The sequence below is a fragment of the Capra hircus genome, chromosome 11, assembly GCF_001704415.2.
Source record: "Capra hircus breed San Clemente chromosome 11, ASM170441v1, whole genome shotgun sequence".
Classification (NCBI taxonomy): Eukaryota; Metazoa; Chordata; class Mammalia; order Artiodactyla; family Bovidae; genus Capra; species Capra hircus.
Window position 1 is genome coordinate 11,420,809 of NC_030818.1, and position 10,675 is coordinate 11,431,483.

The 10,675-nt window shown below is 48.9% G+C and overlaps 1 protein-coding gene across 1 annotated transcript; it reads right to left on the reverse strand.

The window, feature by feature from the left end:
* SPR (sepiapterin reductase (7,8-dihydrobiopterin:NADP+ oxidoreductase)) lies at positions 1,978–8,160 on the reverse strand. The gene is made up of 3 exons (XM_005686373.3): positions 7,571–8,160; positions 6,696–6,986; positions 1,978–2,779 (listed from the first exon to the last, which is right to left on the reverse strand). Exons 1-3 carry the CDS (start codon positions 7,890–7,892, stop codon positions 2,589–2,591), a joined length of 804 nt encoding a protein of 267 aa, XP_005686430.1. The 5' UTR covers positions 7,893–8,160; the 3' UTR covers positions 1,978–2,588.

Below are 10,675 nucleotides of genomic sequence, written 5' to 3' on the forward strand. Positions count from 1 at the left end.
TGCTGGTGCCGACTGCCCTTACATTCCCTTGGGAGCGAGTGGCCAGGCGAGGAGATCTGTCCCACACTCACCAGACAGAAGTAGCCTAGGCTGGCCCAGCCCCACCCACAAAAGCCAATCTGAGAACTGCAGATGCGGCCTGACCACATGTGAAGCACCTTGGAGAAAAGTTTGCAGGAAAGAATCTTAAAGCTCATCTCTTCTAAGGAAACTGAAGCCCAGAGACAAGTCCCTGCCCAGGGCCCACAGCATCTCTATCACAGAGGGAAGCGAGACGGAGGATTCGACTCCAAGCCTCAAGCATTTTCCTGCCTCATAACTCCCACGGTAAAGCGTCTGCCTGCAGTGCAGGAGACCCGGGTTCGATTCCTGGGTTGGGAAGGTCCCCTGGAGAAGGAAATGGCAATCCACTCCAGCACTCTTGCCTGGAAAATCCCATGGATGGAGCAGCCTGATAGGCTACAGTCCATGGGGTCGCAAAGAGTCGGACATGACTGAGCGACTTCACTGGTGAATCCAGGACAAGCTGTCCAGACAGAACCCCAGCCCAAGAGGCCGGGGTTACAGGGGCTGCGGTGAGGGGCTCTCGCCATAGGTCAGCAAGGGAACGGGCGTCTGAGCCACACGGAGATGAGGCTACGGCGTGCTCTGGATCTTGATTCTGTTACTGCTAGTTGCTCAATTTGTGTCTGACTCTTTGTGACCCCATGGACTGTAGCCTGGCCAGGCTCCTCTGTCCATAGAATTCTCCAAGCAAGAATACTGGAATGGGTTGCCATTTCCTTCTCCAGGGTATCTTTCTGACCCAGGGATAGAACCCAGGTGGCTCCTTTACTGGGGACCCATCAGGGACACCCCATCCAGATATTAAAAGGCAATAAATAGTATCAGCTTCTGTGGGCACTTAGTGCAGTGCCAGCACTGTACTTAACAGTTACAAACATCAGGTCATTTAATACTCATGATGCCCCTTTGAGGGAGGCACCATTATAATCCGCTTTTTTCAGATAGGGAAATTGAAATAAGAGGAGTAGCCTGCCCCGGGTGGCAGAGCAGGGGTGAGCACAGGGCCTTTGACTCCACTGAGGGCAAAGGCTCTGCTGGGTGAAGAAAGCGCATGAGTTACTCCCTCCCTCCTAGGGAACCCAGCAGGGCACTGCCAGCTCTAGCTCAGGGCCTGCCTCCACAGGGACCCATGCTGCCTCTGGTTCCCCAGGAGGCATGGCTTCAGTGCGCCCTCTGCTGTGCACAAGGAGGAACAAAGAGATCTGTCCAGCAATCAGAGGAAGGGCTGAGGCCCGATGGCTGGCAGGAACCATGGTCTCTCTGACCAAATAAGGAACAGGGACAAAGGGCTGGCTGGCTGCAGACCACCACCACTGCAGAGCCCTCAGCCTAGCCCACACCTACTGATCTGCAGAAGGAGCGCACCCTTGGTTTCTCAGGGTTTTTCCCTCTTAGAATCTTGTCCACCTCCCACAAAGGCATGTTGGTCCTATGTCCAGCCCTCTGAGGATCAGGTCCGTGGCGCAGATAAATGTTATCAGGAGGGCCCACGACAGGTCCCCTGAAGATCTGGGATCCATCCAGAGCATTGCCATGTGGGTAAAGGGCAGAGTTGGGAATCTGAGAGCCAGGGAAACCACCCTTCCCCAAGGGCGGGGGAGCTCCAAGCCAGGCCCAAAAGGCTGGCTACTCTTTGAATAGGTCAAGGGCGAGGAAAGGGCATAAGACTGGGGTAAGAACAGGCAAAGGCATAATGGAGGCGCAGGTATCTGGGCAGGCCACCTAGGACAACTTTGTTTGAACCTGGGTTTGCTACTGAGTGGGGCTCTGCGAGAAGAGGCAGACAGCCCCAAGACGCCCCAGGACATGAGGGCAACACCCCAAGTTTGGATTAACTGCCTCAGGAACACCCCTTGGTCGAGGAAACCAGGGAGTTAGTCATAGGACCTGTATCAGAAGAGAAAGCAGGTATTAATAAAGGACAATCCACATTTTATTTGTATCTGCCTTTAACATGTACAGAAACTCTCAGGCTCCTTTCCCCCTTCTGGTGGATAGATGGCAGATTCCGGAGGGAGGAAGCATCAGAATGAGGACACAGAGTTCAAGTGAAGGTCTTGCTACCCTGGCAAAGAGCATCCCTGTGGGCTGGGACTTTGCTGTCCTCCTATCCCTCCAGGCCATCTGTCAGTTTACATGGGTCCTCCTGTTTGACACTAGCTCATCCCTCCTTCCCCGTGGATCGGTCTTGGGCCGGAGACCCAGCCTCCTTTTCTCAGTGTTTTTAGCTTCCTGTCCAAGTATTCCCATCCCTAAAATTCTATTTCTAGGGAGAAAGAACACCAACAGCCATAACTCGTCTCTCCCAAGTCCACTCCTAATACAGATAACTGAAAACTGGGGACTCCAGCCACCCAGGGCCCTCACAGGTGGTTGGATCTGCGGGCAGGGCAGTAAGCATGAGTGCTTATCTGTGTAAGGCAGGGTTGGCAGTGCCACTGTGGCAGCATGTAGGGAGGCACAGGGCTCCTGGGTGTGCCTGTAAGAGGGGGAAGAAAGCCCCTAAAACCAAGGGCATGGTCTTAGTCATCGTAGAAGTCAATATGGGCTCCAGACTTGAACTTGTCATTCTGCAGCAAGCTCAGAAGTTTCTGGGCTGATATCTTGCAATCCACAAGCTCCCCCTTTCTCTTCAGCTCCTGCAGGCTTTTTCGCAAGTCTGGGTCCACAGAGGTCTCCCGGGCTAACTGCTGCATGTCAGTGTCCAGGGGACCTAGGGGATGAAGAGCAGAAGATGAGGGGACATGGCTGAGGCAGGGGCCCCTGATGTATGTGTGGAGTTGGGTGGAGTCAGGTCTGGCCAGAGGCAACACCTCACCTTGGCTGACATGTGGTCAGCATCACCAAAGGCTCCACACTGTCACTATTGAGCTCCAGGCTCATCCAAAGTTCACTGAACACGGTCCCCTTAGACTACCAAATCCACACATTCACACTACCCCATCACTCCTCCTCAAAGTCTCAGAGCGGAGAGAGACATTCTCCTCCCTGTCGGAGGAGAGTGAAGTGAGCAACCAACTTCTCAGGGGCTCCCGAGCCAGCCCACTCCAGCACCAGGTCAACTCCCACGGCCCTAGGTGGCTCCCTGTCGTTCCCAAAACGTCTACAAACAATAAATGCTGGAGAGGCTGTGGAGAAAAGGGAACGCTCTGCACTGTTGGTGGGAATGTAAATTGATACAGCCACTATGGAAGACGGTGTGGAGATTCCTTAAAAAACTAGGAATAATGACCCAGCAATCCCACTCCTAGCTTGGTTTCCTACCCTGAGGAAACCAAAATTGAAAAAGACACATGCATCCCATTGTTCATTGCAGCACTATTTACAATAGCTAGAACATCGAAGCAACCTAGGTGTCCATCAACAGATGAACGGATAAAGAAGTTGTGGTACGTATACACACAATGGAATATTACTCAGCCATAAAAGGGGACGCATTTGAGTCAGTTCTAATGAGGTGGATGAACCTAGAGCCTATCATACAGAGTGAAGTAAGTCAGAAAGAGAAAGACAAACATCGTATAATAATGCATATGTACGGAATCTAGAAAAACGGTACTGAAGAATTTATTTGCAGGGCAGCAATGGAGAAACAGACATAGAGAATAGATTTATGGACATGGGGAGAGGGGAGGAGAGGGTGAGATGTATGGAGAGAGTAACATGGAAACTTACATTACCATATGTAAAACATATAGCTGATGGGAATTTGCTGCATGGCTCAGGGAACTCAAACAGGGGCTCTGTATCAACCTAGAGGGGTGGGATGGGGAGGGAAATGGTAGAAGGGTTCAAGAGGGAGGGGATATGTATATCTATGGCTGATTCACGTTGACATCTGGCAGAAAACAACAAAATTCTGTAATTATCCTTCAATTAAAATTAATAAAAAGAAAGAAAGAAATGATAGCTGACAACTTCTCAAATCTGAGATTTGTACATCTAAGCTTATGAAGCTATTATTTCAACTCCAAATTATCTTCTCCAAGACATCAGGACTAGATGGTTTCACTGGTAAATTGTGTCTATTTTTTATGCCAATACCACACTAGTTTGATTACTGTGGCTTTGTAATATAGTTTGAAATCAAGGAACATGATGCTGGGGATCTTTGTTCTTCTTTCTCAAGACTGCTTTGGCTATTGAGAGTTTTCTGTGGTTCCATATATATTTTAGAATTGCTTGTTCTATTTCTGTGAAAAATGCCACTGGAAATTTGATAGAGATTGCATTAAATCTGTAGATTGGGTTGGATAGTATTGACATTTTAATAATATTAATTCATCCAATCCACAAACATGGCATCTTTCCATTTTATATCTTCTTGAGATTCTTTCATCAGTGTCTTATAGTTTTTGGTGTACAAGTCTTTTATCTCCTTATTCTTTTGGATGCAGCTGTAAATGGGACTGTTAATTTCTTTTCCTGATACTTCATTATTAGTGTATAGAAATGTAACTGATTTTTCACATTGTCTTCTCTAAGATGATCACACAAGTTTTATCTTTTGTTATTGTGGTGTATTACACTGATTTATTTGCAGATGTTGAACCATCCTTGCATCCCTAGGATAAATCCCACTTGATCACGGTATACAATCTTCTTAAAGTATTTTTGAATTTGGCTCACTAACAATTTTGCTGAGGATTTCTGCATCTCTGCTCATCAAGGATTTTGGCCTATAATTTTCCTTCCTTGTAGTGTCCTTGTCTGATTTTAGTATGAGGATAAAGTTAGCCTCAAAAAGTGAGTTTGGAGAGTGTTCCCACCTTTACATCCACTTATCCAGAGTGCCTTCCACCTGCTGATATGGAAGCAGCCCTCAAGATCAATGTCCAGTTTAGCTGCCTCCAATAAAGCCATCCCTGGTCACACCACCAGAAAGTGCTTCCTTCTTGAACTCTTACAAGTTCACTGTTTTTATTTTTTAAAAGTATTTATTTATTTATTTGGCTGTGTTGGGTCTTAGTTGTGGCATGTGGATTTTCAACCTCCACTGCAGCTGCTAAATCTTTTAGTGGTGACATGCAGGATCTTTCAGTGGTGACATGCAGGATCTTTCAGTGGTGACATGCAGGATCTTTCAGTGGTGACATGCAGGATCTTTCAGTGGTGACATGCAGGATCTTTTAGTGGTGACAGGTGTGATCTTTAGTTGCTACATGTGAATTCTCAGTTGTGGTATGTAAGTAGTACCTAGTTCCTGAACCAGGATCCAACCCAGGCCCCCTGCATTGGGAGCACGGAGTCTTAGCCACTGAACTACCAGAGAAATCCCTGTACTTTCTCACCTGGGGAACCACAGCACCCCAGAATTTGGAGTCAATGGACCTCATGGGCAGAAAATCAAGGAATCTTGGACTTCAAAGAACCACCCTCCTGATCCTCAAATATCTTTCAATCAAATATCGGTGCATCCCCAGTAAGAAGGGATTTGCTCCCTTTCCAAACGCCCATTCCATCTTTGGACACCTGTTAGGACATTCTTCCAGAGACGGAGACTTAAACAAAAACCCAACTGGTCTCAGCCTTCATTCCTAAGAGCCCCACAAAAAAGTTCAACTTTCTCACAATGTCCACGGCAAGCTCCCTGAGACATAAACCAGTCACGCGATATTCTGGAGTTTGTTCTGCTCCTGACTGGTTTCCATTTGCTCTCTGTTGACTGAGTCTGAGGCTGAGCTCAGAGTGGGTGCTATGTTGAATGTCAGCTGCAAGAATAACTGTATATATTTGGGAGGAAGGCAGGGAGGACAGGACAACTGTCACAAGGCACCCCCCTCCTTTAAATTTCATGAGAATGGGGCTCTATCTTATTTATCACAGCATCCCCCAGTGTTCCAGCACAGTTTAGCATGGGATGGTCAGCATTCAATAATGTCTGTTTGCTCTGCATTCAGCTAACATTCACTGCAGACTGGCTTAGTGGAGTGCTTTGCGAGAAGCTGGGGACAGAAAGATGAATAGTGCATAATCCCTGCCTTCAAGGCTTTCCTATGCAGAGAGAGATGTATACACATTAAGATAATACAGTATGATAAGTCCTATTTAACAAACGCGAATGAGATGGCTGGATGGCATCAGCGACTTGAAGGACATGAGTTTGGGTGAATTCCGGGAGTTGGTGATGGACAGGGAGGCCTGGCGTGCTGCGACTCATGGGGTGGCAAAGAGTCGGACACGACTGAGCTACTGAACTGAACAATTAGATAGTCCTTCACAGTTTGGGATCACTTCCACAAGTTTGACCTCATTCAGTCCTACAAATGGCCCTGTGAAACAGGTAACATCTTTCCCATTTCACATGAAGAAATGAGGCACAGGCCTGGAATTCAAATCCTAAAATCCTAACCATCTCTCACACTCTAATATCACAGACTTCCTGTCCCCACCCTCAAGTCCAGGCAGCTCCTCACTCTCAGTCCATATCCACTAACTACAGCTTCCTGCCGCCACCAGCCCTAACATCCTGGGAACCTGTATTTCCCTTAAGGAGTGATGGGTCATGATTCAAGGACAACATCCTCTCTGGGGCCTTTCCTGCAGGAGACAGAGAAGGCTCCTAGCCCAGTCCCTGAAGGGTAAGCAGCCAGTTCTGAGAACATGGATGGCAGTAAGGCCTCACCTACCTGGGGCATAGCTCAGCACCCTCACACTAGGCTCTTCTGCCGCCAGGACCTGGAACATCATGTTACGGGCAGCCTTGCCAGCGCAGTACAGTGCCCAGCCCTTGAAGGGCTGTAGGGCACAGATGGACGAGATGTTAACCACAGTCCTGCTGAGGCCAGGACTGTCCGGGAAGGCCTTCAGGATACTGGAAGTCAGGCAGAGTGTGGAAGTCAAGTTCAGAGTCCAGTAGTTGTTCACTTCAGTTGGGTCAGCCAGGTCCACCCAACGTTTGGATACATCTCCAAGAGTGCCTGAAAAACCAGATCTTACGAATCACCCAGTGCAAGGCGGGTTTTTCGCTTCTCCCAGCCCTTTTCAAATTCATTCAGACACCCGCTTCCCAACCACACCTAAAGAAGGAGTCTCTCTAGGGCTTCTGAAGATGCCTCCCTCTTCCCAGCCCTGCAGACTGACATATCTGGGGAACCCCCTTACCCGAAGCTTCAAACTGAGAAGGGGCATGCTCTGCTCTGGGGCTGGGTTCAGGGCCATCTGGGTAAGTGGGGGAAATTTACAACTGCGGGCGGACTCCATGCCCTAATTCAGGTCTCCGCCAGAGGGCGCCGAACAAGAGGATCAGAAAAGTACCACAGGCATTCTGGAACAAATGGCGCTGAAACAGGAAGGGGAGCGAGGGGGCGAGAAGGGGGGACAATGAGCCGCCCAGACAACACTAGATCTTCCTCCACACCTCGCTGAAACTAGGACTTCCAGGCGTCTTTGCTGACTCCTAGGAGTCACCTTTAAAGTTCCAAGAAGCGAGGGGGATGAAAGGGAAAACAGAACGGGACGCTAAGCAGTATTCGAAGCGCTCACGGGCCAACGGGCGTCTTACCCGCATTGTTGATGAGCAGCACTCGCTGCAGGCCTTCGGGCCTGGGGAGGTCGCACACAGCACCGAGCAGTTGCTGCAAGCCGGTCTCGGCGCCCAGGTCGGCGGGCACCCGCACGATGCGCAGACCTGGCCGCTCGGCGCTCAGCTCGGCCTCCAGCTGCCGCAGGGCCTCGTCATTGCGGGCGCTTAGGACCAGCACGGAGCCGGGCGACAGCAGCGGGGCCAGGAGCTGGGCCAGCGTCCGTCCGAAGCCCCGGGAAGCCCCAGTCAGCACGCATAAGGTGCGCCCCAGGCCGCCCAGCTTGCCGACGCTGCCCTCCATGCCTCCTATCTGCGAGCTGGAGCCGCTACCGTGACCCGGCAGGGGCGGGGCGGCCGCGGAGGGAGGAGGAGGCAGCGCCCGGCGAGGGCGGGAGCCTAAGGAGAGCGCCGGCCGCCTTTCCTTGGCCGCAGGCGGTGATAGAGGAGGCGACTGCAAAATTAAAGCGCGAAGAGACTAAATCCGAGGCAGAATCCCCACAGGAAATCTTGGCCCAGTACGGACCGCGGGCCTCATCCTTTGCCCTGCAAACCCATCAGTGCCCCTATGGAACTCACTCTCCTCCCGAGTTCAGACCTAACTTCCTTGTGTAAGTGATTGTTAGTCGCTCAGTCGTGCACGACTCTTTGCGACCCCATGGACTGCAGCCCCCATGAGATTTTCCAGGCAAGAATACTGGAGTGGGTTGCCATTTCCTTCTCTGGGGGAATCTTCCCAACCCAGGGTTCGAACCCAGGTCTCCTGCACTGCAGGCAGCTTCTTTTACCGACTGAGCTACACGCGAAGCCCAGTTTAAGTGATTGCCTCCAGGTTAAGCCATCTTGCTTCTTGCTAGACACCTCTGCACGTGCCACAGTGTAGGGACTAGGGTCCCTACCAATGCTTTAGCCACGCCATCCGGGAAACAAACTCACTCAGAAGGACAATGCAGATAGCGGAGTCCAGTTTATTACACCGGTGGGCCCAAGGCAGAGTCTCCTCTTAGCCAAGGACCCTGACCAGCATTTGTGAAAATCTTTTATACCCTGTGTGTACGTGTCCGAACCCACCACCCCAATTTCCTTGAGACTTACATAAAACAAAGGAAGGGTAAATGTAACCACAATAACCCCATTATTCAAATGTTATCAAGTGTTAGGTGTTCAAGCAGTTAATAATCAGTAAGCCTGCGGTTACACTCCGGTAGATACAGAAAGAACTTAGACCTGTCCAGAGGCAGGGGTGATTAGAGTATGTTTTCTCTCAGGCGATGAGTAACCTGGATGTGATCTGGAGGGGGTCTTATCCTTCTATGGTAGTTTCCATAGGCACTAAGCACCGAGTCCTGAGTCCGTTGGAGAGGTGGCCGAGCATGATCAGCATGAACAGGCCTAAGATGGGGTCCAGGCCCTATGAATTCCTTTTCAGTATAGGGGAAAATCGCCACCCCAGAACAGCCTCTGGGGGAACAGAGTCTTCTCTCTGCTGTGTTCACACAGATTCCCCTTGCCTCTCTGAGATTTCTCACTTCTTCTGTCCCTAATGTTCTGTGTTCGCTGGGATCCTGCACCCACTCATGCCACACTCTTCCTCATAGGCAATTCCATCCACTCCCACATTCAGCTTTTCAGAAGTGACCAGGCCTGTGCTTAGAAAACCCACATTTCTGGCTATTTTTTCACAGAGAGGTCTCAACTTAGAAAAAATATTCACAACTTATAAGTTCTATTTTATTTGGTGGGAATTTTTAGGACTTCAAGCCAAGGAGATAGCATCTCAAGAAACCCTGAAAGAACTCCAAAGAGGCAAGGAGAGGTACCAGGTTATATAGAAGTTTTGCAACAAATGACAGGTCATCTGAACATCAAAAGATTATTGTTAAAGAAAACCAGATGACCCAAGTCAAGGAATTTAGCACTTTTCTATGTGTGGGAAGCTGCAAGAGTCTGGGTTCACTGAAATCATTCCTTTGATACATGCCTTAGCTTTCAGGGGCCAGTATCCTGTTTTCACCTCCCTAAGTTCCTCAGAGCTCACCACAGGGAGTGGCTGCAGTCTGATGGCCACAAGATGGCAAGTATTCTTTCCTTCTTAAGCCCTAACCCTAACCATGAGTTCCCTCAGGGCTCACGAGCTCACTATCTGTGGTGGCTGCTGATGACTGTGACATCCTTGTTTACTGATATGGCAGGAAGTATTCCATCTCTTAGAGGCAAAATGGGAAAGTTGGCAGATGGCCCCAGATCTCCTTAAAAAGCAGTCTCCTGAGAGTTTAGCAAGCATGGTAGGCAACCCTCAGAGCTTAGCCCAGGTCCACACAGGGCTCTTCCCTGCCCCAGAGATAGACAACAAATTTGCCTTTCAAGGCTCTTAGAAAAATGCACCTTGCTCCCTTGTCCTTTGGGCTGTCACTGTGAACACCAGAACAATTTGGGAGAAGCTTGAACTTTCCACTTAGGTGCCATTACCACAGACTTTTTGTAAAATGTACACCCGGACTGTAATATATCACTGTGGAAATTATTCTAAGAACAAATGAAACTGGAAAAATTAGATTTATTTGTTTATATAGCATAGCATTATTTTGAAACATTTTTATGTATTTTGAAACAGTTTTATGTAAAATAGGATAAAGAAGATAAGTATTTATGCTAACTGATGTTGGGAGTCAAGACTACCAATTTTAGTTAAGGGAATAATCTCTAAACTGAGTTTGAATTGGAAGCCAGAAAATGGTAGAATTTACCGCAATTACTTTCACATTTATACAATAACACCAAAACCCCGTTTCCCTTTTGATGTGTTCATTTTCCAATACCTGTTGCAACAGAGAAAAACAAACCTGGCTCCATACGGAAACTATTCCTTTCGCTCTAACCTTTGTGCTCTGGTGCCAGTGCTTTGGTCAGGCTGGCTCTGTACCTTTTGTAAAAAGTGTTGCCTAAGCCTGAAGTACGTGGGACTGCGCATTCTCTAGACTCTGACCTTTAAAAGTACAACACTTTTACTCATATAGAAACGAAAAGTTGCAGAACGGAGGATAACATTTGTCTTTTTGGAGGTTTATAGGAACATTTAGACCTTAC

What these genes read in the sequence shown, in the direction of transcription:
- SPR (XM_005686373.3), bottom strand. Translation starts at nt 7,892, where the DNA reads ATGGAGGGCAGCGTCGGCAAGCTGGGCGGCCTGGGGCGCACCTTATGC. An exon ending in GCTGCTCATCAACAATGCGG is followed by an intron (nt 6,987 to 7,570) that starts GTAAGACGCCCG and finishes CTGGTTTTTCAG; the next exon opens with GCACTCTTGGAGATGTATCC. An exon ending in GGTGCTGAGCTATGCCCCAG is followed by an intron (nt 2,780 to 6,695) that starts GTAGGTGAGGCC and finishes TTCATCCCCTAG; the next exon opens with GTCCCCTGGACACTGACATG.